This window comes from Chanos chanos, chromosome 9, assembly GCF_902362185.1.
Source record: "Chanos chanos chromosome 9, fChaCha1.1, whole genome shotgun sequence".
NCBI lineage: Eukaryota > Metazoa > Chordata > Actinopteri > Gonorynchiformes > Chanidae > Chanos > Chanos chanos.
In genome coordinates this window covers 16,272,460-16,292,554 of record NC_044503.1, presented here as the reverse complement: position 1 = coordinate 16,292,554, position 20,095 = coordinate 16,272,460, and the positions used below count along the sequence as shown (strand labels likewise).

Below are 20,095 nucleotides of genomic sequence, written 5' to 3'. Positions count from 1 at the left end.
AACAATAACAAAACTTCACCATAAAATCAATTAACAAACCTGCATAAGTTTGCACACATTTCATTCAGAACCAAATCTTCTGTCATACTGTAGGTTTTTTTTTAAATTTCCACATTTAATGTTTAATTTAAGGCCATTAAACCAGTCTCACTTTACAAAAGATAAAGTCACGCATTAAGAAATTCGACTCATCAAATGCAGTAAAAAATGTCTGTTCAACGCAGAGAGAAATTAAGAAAAAAAAAAAAACAACTTTTTGGTCAACACATTATTCAAGTTAAAATGTTTGGTCCCTTTTTTTGGAAACCATGGAAGCCATAGAGTTATTTTTCAATAAACATGATATTATTCTGAAATGTGCTTGGTGGTGGAGACAGTAGATGCAGTGGGTCTCAATATCACCATGAGGTGTACTGGTATAACCCTTGTGATTTTCCACAAAATTCCCTGTAGTAGGGCTAGGGATAAGCTCAGCCAACAGACAATTTTGGCTACATAAGTGGGATCCCCCTCAGAACCTCACTTTCAGAGTTTGTCTTCATAAGGAGCTTCAATATCTGTTGTCAAAGCCAAAAACCCCTGCAAAGAGAGAAAAAGATTACTTACAAAAGACAAGGTTCATGGGTATGATATGACAAATACTTCCACAAATTTTCACTATTGTCAAAACAAAGTAACGAACCTCCCCGACTGTCAGTTTTGCATTGGCTAAACTGAATCCCTTTGGAGAAGGCAAAGGCAAGCCGTCACGCAGTTTCCCTGCATTGAAAAAAATATGTATATATAGATAGATAGATAGACAGACAGATAGATATACAATTGTAAAAATGTATCTGAAACAAAAGAAAATAAAGGTCACTCATGGCATTGGACACAGGTTATCACCTTTTGCCAGAACCTGTATAACATGCAGAAGCACTCAAATGTGGGCTCCCTCTGTCAACCTAAGCATAAGTAGTAAGCCCTGACATCAGCACAGTTTTGCCTTACTGTGTGTGTGTGTGTGTGTGTGTGTGTAATGAGTGAGTGAGTCACACAAACAAGAACAAGATGCAAGAGCAGCACTTCCTGTCTAAACCTGTAACAAACACTACCAGGGCAGTGGCAGGCAAATGTTAACCAGGCTAATAATTTGAACATTAAACAGGTCAACATTAAGCGGGCTGATGTCAGCCAGGCTAGGGTTAAACAAGGCTAAGATTTACTTTGCTAGTATGAACCAGGCCAAAAACAACTCTAACCAGGCTAATATTAACCAGACCAACATTAATCATTCTTAACATTAACCAGACCAACATAAATCAGGCTAACATTAACTTACATTAACTAATGCCATGTTTGATTCTTACCATTCAACTGTGGGAGGACAACCATATTCAATGCTGTCTTCATTGTGTTTTGCATAACACCAATCTGTAAATACAAAACGAAAATCAATACACTATGTGTTTAAATGTCTCCTAATGTCCTAACTCAATGACTTCACATTTCATTTCCTACCCAATACATACTAAGCCAAAGTTCAGTCCTACCTACAGCAAAGCTATTATTACCTAACAATTAATGTGCTGTCAAAAGTATGTTACCAATCTCTGACCACTTTTTAGGAACATAATATGTTCACCCCTAAGAAGTAGTTACCTCAAACTGGCCGATCTCAGATGATCCAAGAGTCATGGTAAAACTGTTGACGGGGTATCAATGCGAGATATCATGTTAGGAGCAGAGAGAACACCCAGTCCATTTTATTTTTTGGAGGGTCATATCTTGGAAAATTCAAAACATTGACATTAATGAATAACTTGTTGTGGTTCACTCACTTGTTCAGAGTCAGAGAACCCTTCAGCAGCTGGCCCTCAATGAAAACTTTACCACTGAGACTGATCTCCTGCACAGAGAGAGACAGAGAGAGAGAGAGAGAGAGAGAGAGAGAGAGAGAGAGAGCTGCATAAGACCACAAAGTATACAAAATCAAACCTGGCCAAAACAAGCAGTTTCAGTTCATACGCCTAGCCTCATCTATACTTATATTTCCTGTCAGCTGCTCAGCACATGTTTTGTGGGGATGTTTTTTATAGACTTATTTTAGATATGTGGTCCCGTGAGTACTAATTGTGTGTGTGAGATGGTGAGTGAGTGAGTGAGTGAAGGAGTAAGTGAGTAAGCGAGTGAGTGAGTGAGTGAGTGAAGGAGTAAGTGAGTAAGCGAGTGAGTGAGTGAGTGAGTGAGTGAAGGAGTAAGTGAGTAAGCGAGTGAGTGAGTGAGTGAAGGAGGTAAGAGAGTGAAGGAGCAAGTGAGTGAGTGAGTGAAGGAATGAGTGAAGGAGGTAAGTGAGTGAAGGAGTAAGTGAGTGAGTGAGTAAGTGAGTAAGCGAGTGAGTGATTGAGTGAGTGAGTGAGTGAAGGCGTGGGTAAATGAAGGAGTAAGTAAGTGAGTGAGTGAAGGCGTGAGTGAATGAAGGAGTGAGTGAGTGAGTGAAGGAGTGAGTGAGTGAAGGAGTGAGTGAGTGAGTGAAGGAGTAAGTGAGTAAGCGAGTGAAGGAGTGAGTGAGTGAGTGAAGGAGTGTTTTTGAGGGCTTGTGGGTCGTGAGGGATCAGGATATTGGTGGTTGAGTTTGAGCTTTGAAGATGTGACAGAGTGATGAGAAAGACCAGCTAAACCCCATGTTAGTGTATTACACAAGAAAATTCTGATCCAGAATATGAGTAGTAGGTTCAGGGTTTCTTCAGAGTTGGAATGTGTGTAAGTCAGTCTCACCATGTCCAGTTTGAATAGAGGAGCAAGGGAGGAGTCTGGCTGGACAGCGAAGACCTTGGCCTCAGCAGACACCTCCACAATAATCATGTTTGTCCGGAGGGACACGTGTGGTGACTCGCTAGCATACAGCAACACCTGCATCAGCCGGTTCGGAAACAGCTTGGGCAACTGAAGGGAACCAGGAGTGACTGATTAGTGTGTTGTGTTTGTTAGCTATCTAGATATCAATTTTTGGTAAAGTTAATGATTCAGTGCAGTATATCTGTAAAATTCTTTCTTTAGCCATTGTATCTTAGATGAGTTTTAAACTTACAGTTGTAATGTTCTCAGTAAGACCAAGCTGTAGGACTACATTGCGTGCGCCGTCATACGAACCTGTGGAATGAATGGCCCAAACTGGCTGGTGTTGAGGTGAACTGGAGACGTCTTTGGAATCTAAAATGGGTCACAGGTAGGACATAATCGGGCATAAAATAGATTTACATTTCTTTATTCTTCTATAAGTCAAACATTTCTGAACACGTTTCAATTCAAGCAGACCAAAGCTTCTAAAGTCTCCTGATATGCTTCTAGACAGGAAGCTTTGGAAGTGATTAACAATACGGAGAAAGAAACGCTCTCACCATACTGTCCGTAATGTTGATTTGAAGAGCTCCTGCTGTGAAGTGCGCGAATGCCACGGTGTTCACACAGAACTCCGACGCCCCAGCTGCCAGCATACAGTCATCTTGCCATTGCAAAGCAAAGTGGTTTGGTGGAAATGGGGGCTCAGTAGGATTTTGGATGCTGTAAAATATACCCTGGTAGTACAATGTTCAATGTCAGTCTACTAGGCTACACACTCAAGTGATTCTTTATGATGTGGCATCCACAATAGCAGCGTTGGTATGAAAATCATTTGTGACAGCAGCAAGAGCCAAGTGCATATAGCCCAGTTATGGTACAATGGACATGGCCTAAATGAATATGGGTAAATTTTTGTAGGACTAAAAGAGTTTACAAGCTGTGATTGACATGTACAATGCTTTTATGCAGGCAGCTCAAAGACTTCCTGGAGTAAGCTTTGGGTAGCGTTTGTTGACGTATTACTAGCCTATCTACTAACTGTCACGAACTGAGGGGAGACTGGATGCAAGTGCAGGCAGTTCTTTATTGAATAGTCAATCAACAGACAAGGTCTGTTAAACTATTAACAGGCTACTTGTGGCTAGACAGCGTCAAAGTATAGAACAAGCTATGGTCAACATACTGGACGTTAAAAGAAAGAACACGGCTAAATAGAGGAAACAGGACTAAACAAAGGGAACAGGGCTAACAAGGCTAACTGGGCAGAGGGCTAATAGTGCTAACTAGGTAACAAGGAAAAGCTAACAGGACAGCAAGGCAACTATAAAAACAGCAAGTGTAAGACTTCACAAGCATACAAAGGAAAACACAGGCGTATATATACACAGACACAGAGGGAACAAACTGAGGACAGGTGTACACAATTGATTAGGGAACAAGGTGGTTAGCCAATAAGATTCAACTTGGCTCTGATTGGCCAGGAGACAGGGAGGGAGGGACAGAGAGAGAAGGGTCTGACTGCAGATCCACAGTTTCACTCCCAGCAGTTTCAGGCCAATGGCTTTGAACGAATGCGCAGTAGGACACTGTGTGAACCTGCTAATTTGCATGATTGTGGCATGTAGACAGCGATCATTTGTGCTGGTTGTATGCGTCACCATGCATATAAATTGTCTCCCTGCTTGTGTAATTGTTTTCTTTTTTTGTGGTTCTTCTAAATAGTCATAGATGCCAATAATAATAATAACATGCCCACACTTTAAGGTTCTGTTTGTTGAGAGATTTAAGGTAAATGTCAGGGTAGTTGTATTCTTGCTGTCAGGTGTGCAGTGGAGCTGGACCCAAATGCAAGACACAGTGGACGTGATAACAAAAAAGGAGGACTTTACTTACAAAAAAGTAGACAAATAAACAGGCGCAAACAGGAACCAAAACTGGAGACAAACAGTGCAGCCAAACAGAGTGTCTTCAAACAAACACAAACAACGATAGACAAAGGACAGGTCAAACACAAGGGCTTAAATACAAAAGGAGAACCAAACTGGGGGAACAAGATTGGTAGAAATTAACAGGGGCGAAACGAGGTTAATAAATAGAATAAACAGAATCAGGTGAGGAGCAGAGACAGACACAGAACAGGAGCACAGGACATTTCAAAACAATATAATTATAATTATGATTATGATAATTATTTCAGCTATCACATAAGTTATAGTTTGTGTAATATTTACCCAGTGAATGTATGGAAGCCCTAAGAGGCCATGGATTTACTAGTTTAGATTCTGTTTTCTCATGATAACGTGTTATTTTTCTTTGTTTTCTGGAGATAACAACATAATTAATTCGAGATCTCGAGAAAACAACTGTTTTCCCATGGTGACAAAATAATAGTCAAGTGGCCTGTGCTTAAATTGTGCAACGTTTAAAGATGCAGGTGATAAAACATTTAATATAAAACCTTGAAATGTAAAAACAAAATAAAACCATAAAACCAGTTTTTGGGTTCATCACAACTCCGGGTACTTTAGTAAGCATGCTGAACAAGAAACTTGAAAATACATTTCAGAGACCGGTGACAATAGCACTAACAACGGCTCTTTGTCTTTATTCAAGTGAACTCTGGTCATATGACGCAAGTTGTAAAAACACATATCGTTTTCCCGCAATATCGAATTATGTCATTATCACGAGAAAGTTTCGTTATTTCGTGATAATAACATAAATAACTCGACATCTCGAGAAAACAAAGAAAAATAACACGTTATCACGGGACAACGGAATAAAGATTAAAATGTTGAAAACTGACTTGTTAGAATAAACTAGTGCAGGCACGCAGCTGTTATATTAAAACAAATTTGTCGAAAACTTCCACTATCTTACCTTAATGTCTACTTCAATACCAGAGTCTGTCACAATCGGAGATTCTGTTAGAGGAATCTTCACAAACACAAATGGACTCACTGGTATAGATACTGAAAAACAAAATTCGACATTACACATGTATCATTTTTAACGTCGACGTTTTTCTATCATTATGTTTTTGTTCTCGAAGGTACATTACCCTCCATTGCCGCTAGATGACTCTCTAAGCTCTCAACTGCTTGATTAAACGCCGGGCAGATCTGTAAAATTCGGATCAAACCACGTTTACACAACAAATTGTTATATTTCTAGTTTGCATACTTTTTACATTTCTAAAATATGTATTAAAAAGTATCTTACCTTTACTTGAATTTCTGATATGATACGTCCGGTAAAGTGACTCACAAACGGTTGGAAGATGAAGCTTAACGGTAATAGATCAGAATTATGACAATATCATCACATCTTGTGACAGGCTGCTCTCGTCAAACAAAACATTCAGTGGAGAACATTACTATGTGCTCAGAGGAATTTCTCAGATAATCTAACTACTAATCTAACACCGTAAATAATGATGAAGACATTAAAATCATTCAGTTATGAATTATTTTTAATGTAATCATATCAAACATGTCAGCAATATGAAAAAAAAGAAAGATCATTTCGAATGCTTATTTATTAAAACACCTGAATAAGTATAAACCAACTGCAATGCTTTCTCTATTTGGTCAGATGTGTCTTGACCCACACACACAGGACCCAATGATGTTGTGTCATTCATGCTGTTTCCATTCTAGACCTGTCAGATATTCCTAATGGATGGACACTGGTCACATGTCCACCTTCTACATCACTTATGTAGGTGTATGATTAGGGTCCCACACTCACCTCTGACAAAACAATATCAGGTATATTTAGACTCTATCTAACCAGCTCAATAATAGTTTAGTGAGTTGTGCAGTTCCTGTGGCTTTAGCGGTTCCCAGTTCATTCATTAATTTGAATGACAGAACGCAGTGGTAACAAGCTAATTATGTGATTGGTTGGCACACTTCACCTGTCCTCATTCTGTTTTTCCACTCAACCTGGTTTTGAATGAAAAAAGTATGATCAAGTGCTTATATTACAGCAAGCACTTTTGAATGGAGCTGCGTGTTAATGCAATGGTTTTTTTTTCCACTTACCTGGCACCTCCATGAAAGTTTATATCGACGTTTCCAACTTCTGCCTGACAGAATAGAGCAGTAACAGAGAGTCGTGCCCCATAATCACTCCCCAACTGTAGTGTGGATTTCAGCAGGATGTCAAAGACAGCCAGTTCAAACCAGCCGCCATCATGGCTGCATGTGGAGGGGGGGTTAGAGGATGATGAAAAGGGAGAAAAATACAACATTTAAGCTTTCCATTGCCTGAGCAGTACAGCGACCCTTATTCACATTTATGATTTCTGTCTTCTTTTGTTTGGATTGGTTTAGTTTGGTGTAGCATAATATAACATAATAAAGAATAGTGGGATCATAAAGAGTTATTATTTATTATTAATGTTTTAAATGAATACTTAATTATAATCATATTCATTACTATTATTAGAATTAAAGAGAATTACAGGTTGTCTTCATTCCCTCAACCCCGACTTAAGTCCTGTCTTTTGTTGCAAATCAGAAATCCCTTTAGATTAAATGAATCTTGCACTTCAATAGACACCCGGTCACACTGGGACCCACAGTAACAAATGTGACTGACTTATGGCACAGCAGCCAACCAATGTTATCATACCGTGGATGGAACGGTCGTCGTTAAATGTTATGACCAAACTACCGGAAAATATTGTCGTTAGTTTACTGGGACAGCTGTCGTAAGTCCAACAGGCCCTGAGTCACAAGTAATGTAAGTTGAAGACAACCTGTATACTTTCTAAGGCAGTATAGAATAGAATAGAATAGAATAGAATAGAATAGAATAGAATAGAATAGAATAGAACAGAACAGAGCTATCCTGCTCTTGGCACTGTTGCTGTACTCACATGATACCAAAATTTGTGTTCCAACTCCCTTGGATTTTGATGCTGACTCCACTAACCAACACAGAGATGCCTGTCCCCTCTGTAGGCGCCACTTCAGGTTCGGGTAAATCGCACTGGACAACCGACATGCTGCAGAGTTGCCATGACAACAATGTCACTACTCTCCCTTTCCAACACTGATCAAATTCTTAAACACTCTATATTAAGGGATTTTCAAGATTATTGCTGCACATGTTTTACTGTTTCCAAGCATTGTGTTTTCTGATTCATTACATATCATTTGTTTTGTTGGTCTGATATCAGGTGTAATTTGTCTGGCTTGTACACTGACTCATGGAGAACATAGTACACAGCTCCTATTCCAATGTCCACCTCTCCCTGGACCTCCGGCAGGTGGATGGTACTCAGTCTGCTCTGAATCCAACCAGTCAACACGTGGGATGCTGTACAGTCAGACAACATACATGCACTGTGTGTATATGCACCTCCATACCAACACTCACATACTCACACACCCACACACACACACACACACTCATTCATTCACTCACTTATTCACCCATGCGCTGCACTGCACTGCACAGCCAGAATATTCCTGAACTGTGTAAGTACGCCAGAAACAAACAGTTGTGGCAACATTATTACACACCAATCTGTTCCACAGTATTTTAACAAACAAAACACAACACCAGTCTACTTTACTTGTAGTACTTTAACAAGCAAAAGATTTTGTCATCACACACTGATTTACTTTATACATAGCATTTAAACAAGTAAAAGACAACATTTTGATTTTGAAGTTCTACATCACACTAATGTACCATGGCACCTTTTGACTTTGAATATCTCACTGTTTGGTTACAGCTGATCTAAAGAATCAGCAGGTGATGGTGGAACTACATGAAAATGAAGGATAACCGGGTCAGCTGACATGAAATACAAAGCTTTGATTATTTGGGACACATACTGAGTTCTTACGACTGAAGGTTCTGACTGAAATTTCAGCTAAGTATAGACAGGGGAAGAGAGGATATTTGCATTTTGCTATGGACGACTAAGACAGATCATGATCCATCCTTTGTCTCAAAAGATTAATTTCTCACAGGATTACGGCTGTACATACCTTGTCCCAGCCCATTCCGCGTCAGCGCAGCTCGTATTCCGGGTTCTTCCTCCCGTGTGTGTGGTGTCCCAAGTGTGTGGGGGGTTAGTGTCATCAGGATGAGAGGAATCAGCCACATCTTTACTCAACACTCTCAGTCAACGCTCTTATCTGTTACAGTCACAATGTGCAGTGGAAATAACAACTATATAAACAATAGCATCAGAGAAACGGACAGTGATAAAAAAAAATGGACAGCATTTAACTCAAGCCCTATTAACTCCTCACTGTAGTTTAGCGGTTTAATTTTTTAAGGCAGCAGCTACTGATTAAAAAATGTAACAATGCTGAAGGCAGAGAGGCAGAAATTCAATTGTTCTTATTTTTAAGCAAATTATGTTCATCTGTCTGCAGAAAATCACAAAGCAGAAAGAGCAGTGTTCATAGAACAGTGCAGTTGTTGGTTCTGCTGTTAGTATTGCAAAAAGTAAGCAGACAGCATTCCACAAATTCACAAATCAGCTTCGAAGCTTACCTCCCCTTCATTTTCTGAACTGATTATTACAATTATTATTCAATATGTTGTATTATTGTTCAAACTTTTTTCAATGTCAAATGTAATATCTGTGTATTAGTAATGGGGTACTCACCAGGTTCCACCAAAGGGTTGTGGTCTTGACTCACTATGTGTCACAGAGTTTCTACTTCTGAGTTGTAAAAATACATACTTCCTTATTTCACAGAGACCTGAAACCTTCTTGAGGCTAAATATGTTAAACTTCAACCATGAAAACTACCTCAGCCGTGAAAATCAGGAAGATTCTTTTCCCTTTGTAGGAGCAGTGAGTTGTCTGCGTATCATTTTATACTCTTGAATTTTTGAGATTCATCTGTGTAGATGATAGTAAAGTTCAGAGAACCATGTTCAGGAAGAGCAACTAGAACAGGAAACCAGAACATGGCATACAATTTCTCTATACCCAGCAAGCGTGTGTGTGTGTGTGTGTGTGTGTGTGTGTGTGTGTCGGGGGGGGGGGGGGGGGGGGGGTCTTTGAGGTGCTCAGAGAAGCTGAGGAGGAAGTTGGCCAGTGACACAGTACCATTATGTTTTCACACTTCAAACTTCTACCTAGTCTTTGTTCGACTCTTAGCACATTGGAAAAATCAAAGAAGTCACTTGATTACTAATTGCCAAAAGTTAGTTATACATTAAATGGTTGAGGGGAAACGGCTTTGGGTTAGAATGTGAATGACTGTTTTGAGTGAAAGAAATGTGAGTGATAAATGCATCAGAACACACAAGAAAATTAAGTTTAGTTTCTTCTGGTTTCTTGAAATGAAACACCCTAACTCTTAAAACCCTCCAGACCATCAATCTCACTGTGTGCTCACTAAGTAAATCTGAGTAATTTAACAGTCCTTAGAGATGACAGCATCAAGATCTGCAAAGGGTTCAGACTCAACCTCAGCTTAATACATCAGTCTATTAAAATGAGGCTAACTGGACAGTCATACAGAGGGATACAGAACAAGAGATTGTAACGTAGACAGTACATTTGTGAGTTTGGGTTTCCCAGGGTTCATTTCTCTACTGTTAATTTCTGCCATTTCACTTTCAATTACCGCCCATGGTTTTAAAATGACTCGTCGAAGAGCATTGTTTTCTGCTGCTGTTTCTTGCTGCATTTGCCCCAGTGTCTGTAGACGGGCACCAAAGTGTGTTTGTGTTGTCCATGATGAACTCTCTGAATTTGCTGAATAGAAGTGCAAAGCAATATGAACAGATTTACGGTCAGAAGTCCTGCTACCTCATGCTAAATACATTTCGTAGGGCCCTTACAGAAAAAAGTGTACTTAAAGTTCATTTTATTGAGTAAACATAGGTAAGGTTCATGTATATTTTCCAAGTATACTTTATGTAGTAAGTATATTAATATCAATGTACAAGTAGTATACTTGTAAGTATACTATTTCAATACTTCTTGAGACTAAATTGGCCCACTTTTTAGTTTATAAAAATATACTTTTAAGTGTACTTTAAGTGCAAGAGTAGTAAACTTTGAGTACACAACTAGTTTACATCTAAGTTTTATTTTGTACAATTAACATTTACAATTTGGTATTTAGCAGACGCTTTTAGCCAAAGTGACTTACAATATGTGCATCAGTCAGATCCTATTACCTCATAAACAGAGATCACAATAAGGCTGTACATTAATTACCCCTCGTATTAAGCTCCTGGACTTCTGGAACAGTAAACGAAAAACACAAGACAAGGTTAGTTTGTTTTTTTTTTAAATAGATTAGGCAGTGGGGGACAGGAGGGCTCTGAAGAGGTGAGTTTTCAGTTTCCTGCGGAAGATGGCAAGAGATTCCGCAGTCCTAACTGAGTGAGGGAGGTCATTCCACCACCGCTGAGCAATGGCGGAGAAGAGGCATGGTCGAAAAGACTGCAACTATTCTGTGAACTATACTTAAAGTGAACTTATAGGTTTACTGTTAGCTTACTAGTTATATACTTCTATCCCACTTTTTAGTTTATGAAAGTACAGTTTTAAATATACTCTCAGTAAACTACTACTCTAACAGTTTTTACACTGCAAGCATACTTGTAAGTTAAGTGAACTTAACATCATACGTACAGTTTACTACTTGTATATTTTTTCACTTTATTTAGGTTTTGTTTTACAATTGAAATTGAACTTTAGTTGTATATTAAGTACATAGCAACTGGGTCTCAATTAGAGTGATGACACTATTTCTTGTTGCTTTATAGCAATCATCATATAGCAGCAGTCAACTCAGAAGTAATACCCACTATACTTTCAAGTATAATAGGAAGGGAATAGATCATTCGCACAGACAATGAAGGTATGCAAATTGTCACAAGAGCTGGACATCACAACACAAAGACAACATGATAAACAGTACACGTACACTTTGCCAAGACACAAAAGGGAAACATAAACCAACAACAGCTAACTGGGGCTAATTTACAATTCAGCGCCCCAGTGCATGCTGGGATGCTCCACTCCTCTGCCCCCCACCCCCAACACTTTAACTGTACTTTAATTAGACTTCAGGTTAACTAATATGAACGCTACCAGTGGACTACACATATTAAAATTCACAAGACATACTCAGGATTGAGAGCATGTTTGTCTAAAAAATTGGTCATTGAATATCAAAGACTGTACAGGAAACACCACATGACTTTCAACATACTCTCACTCACACACATCACACAATGTGTGAAACACTTGGGGCCATTATGGGCTACGTCAGCCTTTGTATTTGAATCCAATATTGACACACTACTAAAGTATTTTCATGGAACACAGAATGTCCCTTCACAAATAGCTAATGACTTAGTCATTTTTAAATAAAAGTGTGCACATCAAAGCCCTGCATATTGTGCATGTACCAAACATTGCTGTGTTTTAGTTGAGGTACTTGCTAAATCTAGTTGGCCTTTATGTAAAGATTCACAAGTAAATGTACAGAGTACTTTCATACATAAGGTTAGGAAGACTGGAAACATCAGTGCTATCTGGCCAGATATGATAACAGTGAAATGTGTTGTTGTTGAAATGGTTGACAAATTGTACATTGCACCTTTGCCAAATTGATATGAACGGGACTAAAAGAACAGTCATGAGTCATATCACAAGTCCAGTGTCGTAGCCAATGATTTGTGTATTACTTAAAGAGACTTGCTCCTTTTGTCATTTGATTTGATGTTTTATGATGAGATTTAAAATAAATAAATAAATAAGTGTGTGTGTGTGTGTGTGTGTGTGTGTGTGTGTGTGTGTGTGTGTGTGTGTGTGTGTGTGTTTGTGTGTGTGTGTGTGTGTGTGTGTGTGTGAGTGTGTGTGTGTGTGTGTGTGTGTGTGTGTGTGCGCGCGCGCCCATGCGTGTGTGTATGCATGGTAATGGCTTATAATATAAGCCAGTATCACAATATGAATCAAGTCTGTTACAATACTCTCTCACACCTTGGAAGAATTGTCAATAAAAGAAGCCAAATGTTTATGTGTTTCTGTGTGGGTTAATAACACTGTTTGAATAAAAGATCAGGTTCAGTTCCACCCATGTATTATTTACTGTAAGCTATTCCACTCCAAAGCTGACTTGTTACTATAAACTTGAACATGTCAGTTTGTAAGACAGTATGTAAAAGATATGCTGGAGTACTACCTCAAGGAAGCCAATATGTGTTGAATAAGTATATAGGCTACTCTATCAAAAGAGTATGTACAACTACAAGCCAAGTATACTTAAACTTTATGTATAAGGGAAGAATACTTATTTATACTTCTCTTAAGTATAATTCAGTCAAAATGTTAAGTACAGCCAAATATACTTAGACTTTTCTGTATACTTGTCACTATAAGCCAAGTATATGTAAGTATAAGTACAAGTATAGGCCAAATATACTTAAAATTTTCCGTATACTTGTCAGTTTAAGCCAAGTATACTCAAGTATAATTTTGTTTAGTATATCTCTGACAAGTACATAAAAAGTTAACTGAAAGCACACTCAGTAATTTTTGGTTTACAAGAAGTATGCTAATAGCACACTTGAATGAACTCCTTTTCTGTAAGGGGGGTGCTGATACTACAAACTTGACCTCAGAAATGGCAACATAGAGCTACCAAACGCATTCCACAGAATTAAAGTGAAGTGAATTAGAGCTAAACAGTGACACTTTTAATGGGAGTGAATGGGGTGGAGTGCCTGCCAAACCTAGAGGACCTGACTGAAAGCCATGGTGTAATTTTTACTCTGCAGCAGAAATGTCTTCCACCTGAGCATTAGCATTAGCATCTCAGATAAAATGGCAGTCATTCTACACGCAGTACAGTTGGCCAGCTGAACTACATTTTGTAAGAAGTGGTGGTGTCTGTTTTTAGCACTGAATTCTTGTCTGAAGCACTTCCTGTTGATAAAAACCTAGAACAGACAAACACACATCACAGAAGAACAAACCAAAAAGAGACATGATACTCTCACCATTTTTTTTTTAATGGGGAAGCAAATTCAGGGTGCTTTTTATTTGACATTTATTTGGCACATCCTCTTTCTAAATGGTAAAGATGGAAGTGAAAGCTTTTCTCCGAATTTGTGTTGTTTGTTCTGACTATTTCCAAAAAGTGGTTAGAAGCAAATTAGAAGAATTTTAAGATGGCCCAGTGCTCGCTTCCCCTTCATAAGACTCTCTATGACAGTGAATGTCTGATGTACTACTGCCCCCTGGAGCATCTGTTTGTACTTATAGTTACAATAACACGTTAACACACCTGTTATTACGTTACAAAAATTGAACATATGAAGAGCCTTGCAGAGTATCCTCACCACTGTGACGGCTTTCAAAGCCACCTAAAAACAAAGAAATCGCATACATTATTAATGAGAAAACCAGTAAGTCGCATATTTTTAAAATCTCGGTTGAAAGCCAGTGTCGTCATATTAGTTTATAACGGTTATAAACCACAAGAGCAACAGAAATAAACTGTTACATTTATTGTTGTTTTCATTATTTACATAAAAGTTTGCATACTCACTGTGACGAAAGCACAATTGGAATTTCTCACATTTAGGCTACATTTAACACAGTTTAATTACATTTCAACACAAGCCATTCTGACCCGCACTTCAAATCGACTCACAAATGATAGTTACCACGCAAAACACCAAAGACAAGTGCATAGACAAACGTCTAAATCGAGGAGACTGAGAACGAAATCATTTGAATAAATTGCCAGTTATGTCTGCTTATTTTTCAAATCCGAAAGCACCTTCGAAATCCGAGCAAGCGGATTTCCTCACCATATATGCGCGTGGCTGATAACGTGTAATCTGTTCAGATCAAGACGCCCCTTAGAGCACAGAAAGAAATTGTCCTTCCCAATTCCTACTATCATTTTGGCTTGTTTCAAACACGTATTGTTTTTATTGTGTTAACCTGAGAAGAGTCGATAATCTCGTTAACATTTTGATTTATTTATATTTAGAGGAAAATCTAAGAATAAATTTCTCTTGGGTTTGCTCAAAATTGTCACAGTTTAAAACTACTTATTTTTTTCGCAATATGTTTTTGTTCATATATTCATAACAATTCAAATGTCAATATATTGAAGAAAATACCATCAAGTTCACTTTGGCTGTGCAATAAACAGCCACTACGATATTTTAAGTCTTAGACAAAATATTCCCAGCAGGCGATCCTTTTGCAATGGATTACATGAACTCTTTAATAGATTTTTCGATATATTGCATACAGTTACTGACGAAAAATAAACTAGCACGCACCAGCACAATATTGAAACGTCTATTAAAATATTGCACGTTATTTGGGATGAGGATGCGACAGAGAGAGAGAGAGAGAGAGAGAGAGAGAGAGAGAGAGAGAATCGCTGGAGTTAATCCTGGCGAATCGTGAAACACTTCTCATTTTCACGCTCAATTATAGATTTGGACCCAAACGAAGACTGCATTAGCATTTATATGGGATTACTGAGAGGCCCTTCGTCAGTCTCCTAATCCTGAATATTATATTTAAAGGCTTCAATGAGCCCTTCGATGGAATGGATAAACCCGGAGATGCTGCATATCCCTCCAATTACGAAGATGGCGACGTCAAAGAAGACTTGGTGCCACAAGAGTTTCCGCCAAAGCAGCTTCAGATGAAAGAGGCTCGGAAGCAGAAAACACAGGCCGGCGCCAGTGAGGCTTCCAGTTAGGCCCATGAGCAGCGCGAAATGTGGGACAAAGACGGCCATGAGTAACGTGAATACGACCAACCCGATACGTAGACCCAATCCCCAAGATTTCAACTGTCCACCCGGTCCATAACAGTCAGGGAACATCGCTCTACCTCCGTCTTGGAAGAGGGACTTCTCAAAGACCTCCACGGCAGCAAAGAAAGGCAGTGGATACGAGAGCAAGGCTTTGGCCACCAAAAAGATATTGACAACGGCTCGAATACCGCCCGGCAAGTTGTCTGTGATAACTTCCTTGGTGTCGTCGGCCCAAGTCAAATAGGCCACAAGGGCGAAAAGGCCCTTGAGAACACAGGCAGCTATATGTGTCCAGTCCATCATACAGTGAAATTCACTAGGTTTCTGCATATTGCCCTCAAGAGATGGCAGAAAGATCTGTGAGGTGTAGCTAAACACGATAATGCCGATGGAGATTGGGAACTTTTTTACGTCGATATAGAACTTGACCTTCTCCCATGCCCAGTCATGGGCTCGGGACAGGCAGTAAGCTATCACCAGAATGTTGATGACGAAATGTGCCAGCGTGCAGAGAAGACTGAACTTCGATACAGCTTTCAGATTTTTGAGGAAAGCGCATGGCAACAGTGCTGCCGTTGCAATAACCGACCAGGCTTTTTGCGACACTGGCAGATTAGGGAAACTGTTGTACATCAGGTTGCCACTGACGACCACGTAAAGGATGCACGTCATCACTAACTCGATGATCTGGGCTACGTTTACTACATGGCCACCCAAAGTTGGAAAACGTGGCGCACAGCAAGCATTGGCGATGTCCACGTAAGAGTCCCTCACGCGGACTCGCTCGCCGTCCTCATTCTCCTCATAGAGGCACGCGATGAGTATTTTACCGGTGTAACAGCAGACGACAGCGGCGAAGATGATGAGAAAAAGACCGAGATATCCTCCGTGCAGGATGGCATAAGGGAGACCAAGGACGAACATGCCCTGAGGACAAAAAAACAAAGAGAGTGCACTTAGAGTCAGCGCATCATTTAGGCCCTCAGTCGCTCATTCGTTCCCCTCGTTAAAACTCTTGACGATATAACCTTCTCATATTTTTAAATCACAGTGTATTATTGATTAGCAGGAACATGTGTTAATTTGAGCAGTCAGACACTTTGTTTTGTCATGTAATACGAGTTGATACATTCGGTCATTTTTTAATTAATTGTTCGTGTATAAATTCAAATTGTTGCGGTATAAAATTAATTAAATTTTGGTGTTTGTCGATTTGGAATGGAGCATTTTGGGTTATGACCAATCGGGCGGAGGGAAGAGTTACGTATTTACTCCTCCTTCCTTCAGCGACAGTTAGTTAAATAGGATATGATCGAACTGGGTCTGCAGAATGAAAAAAAAGAGAAAGAATTCTGGATTTTCCCGGTTATATGGCTCTAGAAAATCAACTGTAAAAAGTCGTTACCCACCAACCAACAATAAACGAATTAAAAGAACAGGTTATGTCTAAAATAAAAGACTGGATTTCACTTCATATCTTAATTTTGTGTGCTGTAAATATGAAAACTGTATACATTTAAAAATCAATATTTGCCTGATTTTCAGGATCCTACGGCATAAAGACACGTCAGACGTCGTCTTTGCGTTTAATCAACACGCCTCTTTGTCAGTTTATTTTTAAGTAACCATGTAATATAACTATTATATGAATTATTTCGTTTTTTGCGTTCATTCTCCAGATTATTTAAATTTAAATTGTTATTGCTATTAATTTTCTTTTACCTGAATGGCATTAGTGACGTTCCAACCCGCTTCCCAGGCAGTGATTTTAGGTTTGTCTTGTGCAGCCAGCTCCTCACAACTGCCCGTACTTTTGCGTGCACCCCGCGGGCCCGTGCCGTCTCTTTGGTAGTGGCTGTCTCCCTCTACCATCCCGTCTCCATCCATCTCTCCACCGGCCTCGTCCGTTTGCAGGACGTCCATCCGCATGCCTTGCCGGTAGTCATAATCCAAATCATCGCATTCGGCAAAGCCTAGCGCCTCTTCATCCGTGGCCGCCTGGAAGCCCAAACGCGCGAACACCCCGCTTACCTTAGCCTGGGATTTATTGGAGGCTGTGTTCATGGCATTTGTGATCTTATTGGAAATCTTGTGACGTATTAAATGAGCCATTTCTATTTATTTCGAAAGCAGATTCACTACCTCTGAATCCTTCAATATATAGCTATATAAATATGAAATCATCCAGATTTTATCAAATTTGAAGGTAATTACGCCCCTGTCAGACGGTTGTCATTCTTCCTGAAGAGACATTTCAACGTGTTGCGTATTTTTTTTTTTTAGCTCTTGATTCCCTAAATATTTGTTTCAGACTCGTTTTATCCGGTTAAAGAGTCGAAGGTTGTCCTTGACCGTCCGTGTCATTCTCAAAAAAACGTCCACACAATTCGATTTTGGCAAACATGGTTTCCAACGGGTACGCAAAAAATAATCCGAATGGAATACCTTAACTTGTCGAATCCAAAACTCTATTGTTCTAAAAGTAGCTATCAGTTTGGGATTTTCCCTATCAAAATCACACACGGTATTACTCCTGAAGTGACAAATGGCAGTTCCCAATGATTGTGTGCGTGCGTGCGTGCGGGTGTGTGTGTGCGCGTGTATGTGTGTGTCCGTGTTAGTGTTGGTGCAGTGAGAGGGAGAGTGTGTGTGCGTGTGGGTGTGTGTGAATCGGGCACGTGCGCTTGTCCATGCGAACGTTTGCTCAGTACATGGTTCAGCGCAATCCTTGTTCAGCACCAGGGTGTAGGAGACAGCGACACTGGGCTGGATGCACACGTTATGAAATGTTAGGTTAATCAGACATCATAGGCAGAATTTTGGATACAGGGGAGATCAAACAGGCTGAGGGATCTGAACGGCCAGGTTAAATTAGCTGTGGCAAAGGTTATTTGGGATATTAAAAATAAAAAACATAAACATAAACAACAGCTGAGATATTGCACTGAAATTAACTACTTTGTTTAAAAAAGTACATAAGAGCTGGGACAAATTAGGATGGGGTTATTATTATTTTTATTGTTGTTGTTGTTATTATTAAATAATAATAATAATAATAATAATAATAACAATAATATTAGTAATAAACCACATTTGATTTGCCACAGACCACTATAGTTCATGTGAAAAATAACGTAAGATTCGCGGTGCGTTTATACTGTGCATTGGAGCTCCCTTTTAAAGGCTATTAATTTGGCTCTGTCACGCAACACGGTGATGCTGAAAAAAAATCAGATCCTTGGAAATGATGCTTTGAAATACATGTTTTTTTCCAACGTGTGTCACCAGCCACTCAATATATTGATATGAAACGTGTATTCACGGTTTTCGATTTGCATGAAAACTGTCAGTTGATATAAAAAGACAGGGTAACCGATCGCTGTCTTTCGCTCCTCGCAGTGCATATACTGATCCTTTTACATATTCTCAACTATTTGATACAGTTAGGGGCTATGGTTTGCACAGTTAACACTGATAAAATGTTTCTTATTTTATTATTTTAAAATTTCTGCAGCTCTCTCTTCTTCTGCTTCCCAGGATCACTGGAAAGATGCCTAAAGATTCCTTCAGTATTCTCTCTCTCTCTCTCTCTCTCTCTCTCTCTCTCTCTCTCTCTCCCTCTCACAAAGACACACACATACACTCACGTACCCTATGCGCAATGCTTAAAAAGATGTAAAAGTCCCTGTATTATACTTATTAATGCCTATGTACAGCATCTCTGGTATGCATTTTAATATTCCCTGCTTTGTTTGAGTTTAGTTATTTAGATAATTAAAGGGTCTCCTGGAGGTGGTGGTGGGGGGAGCATAGAATTGTAGATCCAGGTTCAATCACTGTACATGCCATACGGAGTTAAAGAATAGATTGCAGTAAATGCCTGAATTTCTCCAAATCAGGACAAATGCGGCGAAACAAAACGTGAATTTTCTGCATTAAAATTGTTATACTACTGCGAAAGGGTAAGAATTATGTAATTTTCAGAGTCTGTGGAGTGAAAGAGCTACATGCACTGGCAGCAACAATTCCCTTGGTATTACCAAAAAGAGCGGGGTAAAAGACGACTCGCGCTCTAAAAATAGCCACAACCCAGAGGACAGATAAAGTTCCGCATATTTTCATGCTTCACTTATGCTGCATTGCCAGCTGCCATTTGTGTCCAAGGAAGAGTGCTGTGCGTGTGTGTTTGTGTGTGTGTGTGTGTGTGTGTCAGAGAGAGAGAGAGAGAGAGAGAGATTTGGCGCGCGTGCGCTCGCACGATGCGTGTGTGGATGGGCATTGGATCCTGTATTTGGGCAATCTGTGCGCGTGTCACATCCTCAGCCCCTCCAACCCGCACGCATGCGTGCGTGCGTGTGTGTGTGTGTGTGTCACATTCTCAGTCTCTGTCCTAGCACGATGGGGGAGGGTTGCTAAATCTCAAACATGCCTCAAGGAATGCAACTCTCTCTCTCTATCTCTCTCTCTCTCCAAAAAGATTA

General features: G+C 39.6%; 2 protein-coding genes across 2 annotated transcripts; both read right to left on the bottom strand.

Annotated features, from left to right (window-relative positions):
• Positions 1-525: 525 nt before the first annotated feature.
• LOC115821423 (bactericidal permeability-increasing protein-like) lies at positions 526-8,926 on the bottom strand. The gene is made up of 15 exons (XM_030785251.1): positions 8,832-8,926; positions 8,040-8,151; positions 7,709-7,837; positions 6,870-7,025; positions 6,046-6,109; positions 5,885-5,945; positions 5,704-5,795; positions 3,381-3,557; positions 3,133-3,192; positions 2,758-2,925; positions 1,821-1,888; positions 1,642-1,684; positions 1,350-1,413; positions 683-759; positions 526-579 (listed from the first exon to the last, which is right to left on the bottom strand). Exons 1-15 carry the CDS (start codon positions 8,923-8,925, stop codon positions 526-528), a joined length of 1,419 nt encoding a protein of 472 aa, XP_030641111.1. The 5' UTR covers position 8,926.
• A 6,427-nt stretch (positions 8,927-15,353) lies between these two features.
• Positions 15,354-17,726, bottom strand: LOC115821297 (vesicular inhibitory amino acid transporter-like). The gene is made up of 2 exons (XM_030785085.1): positions 17,337-17,726; positions 15,354-16,541 (listed from the first exon to the last, which is right to left on the bottom strand). Exons 1-2 carry the CDS (start codon positions 17,724-17,726, stop codon positions 15,354-15,356), a joined length of 1,578 nt encoding a protein of 525 aa, XP_030640945.1.
• Between the last annotated feature and the right edge of the window lie 2,369 nt (positions 17,727-20,095).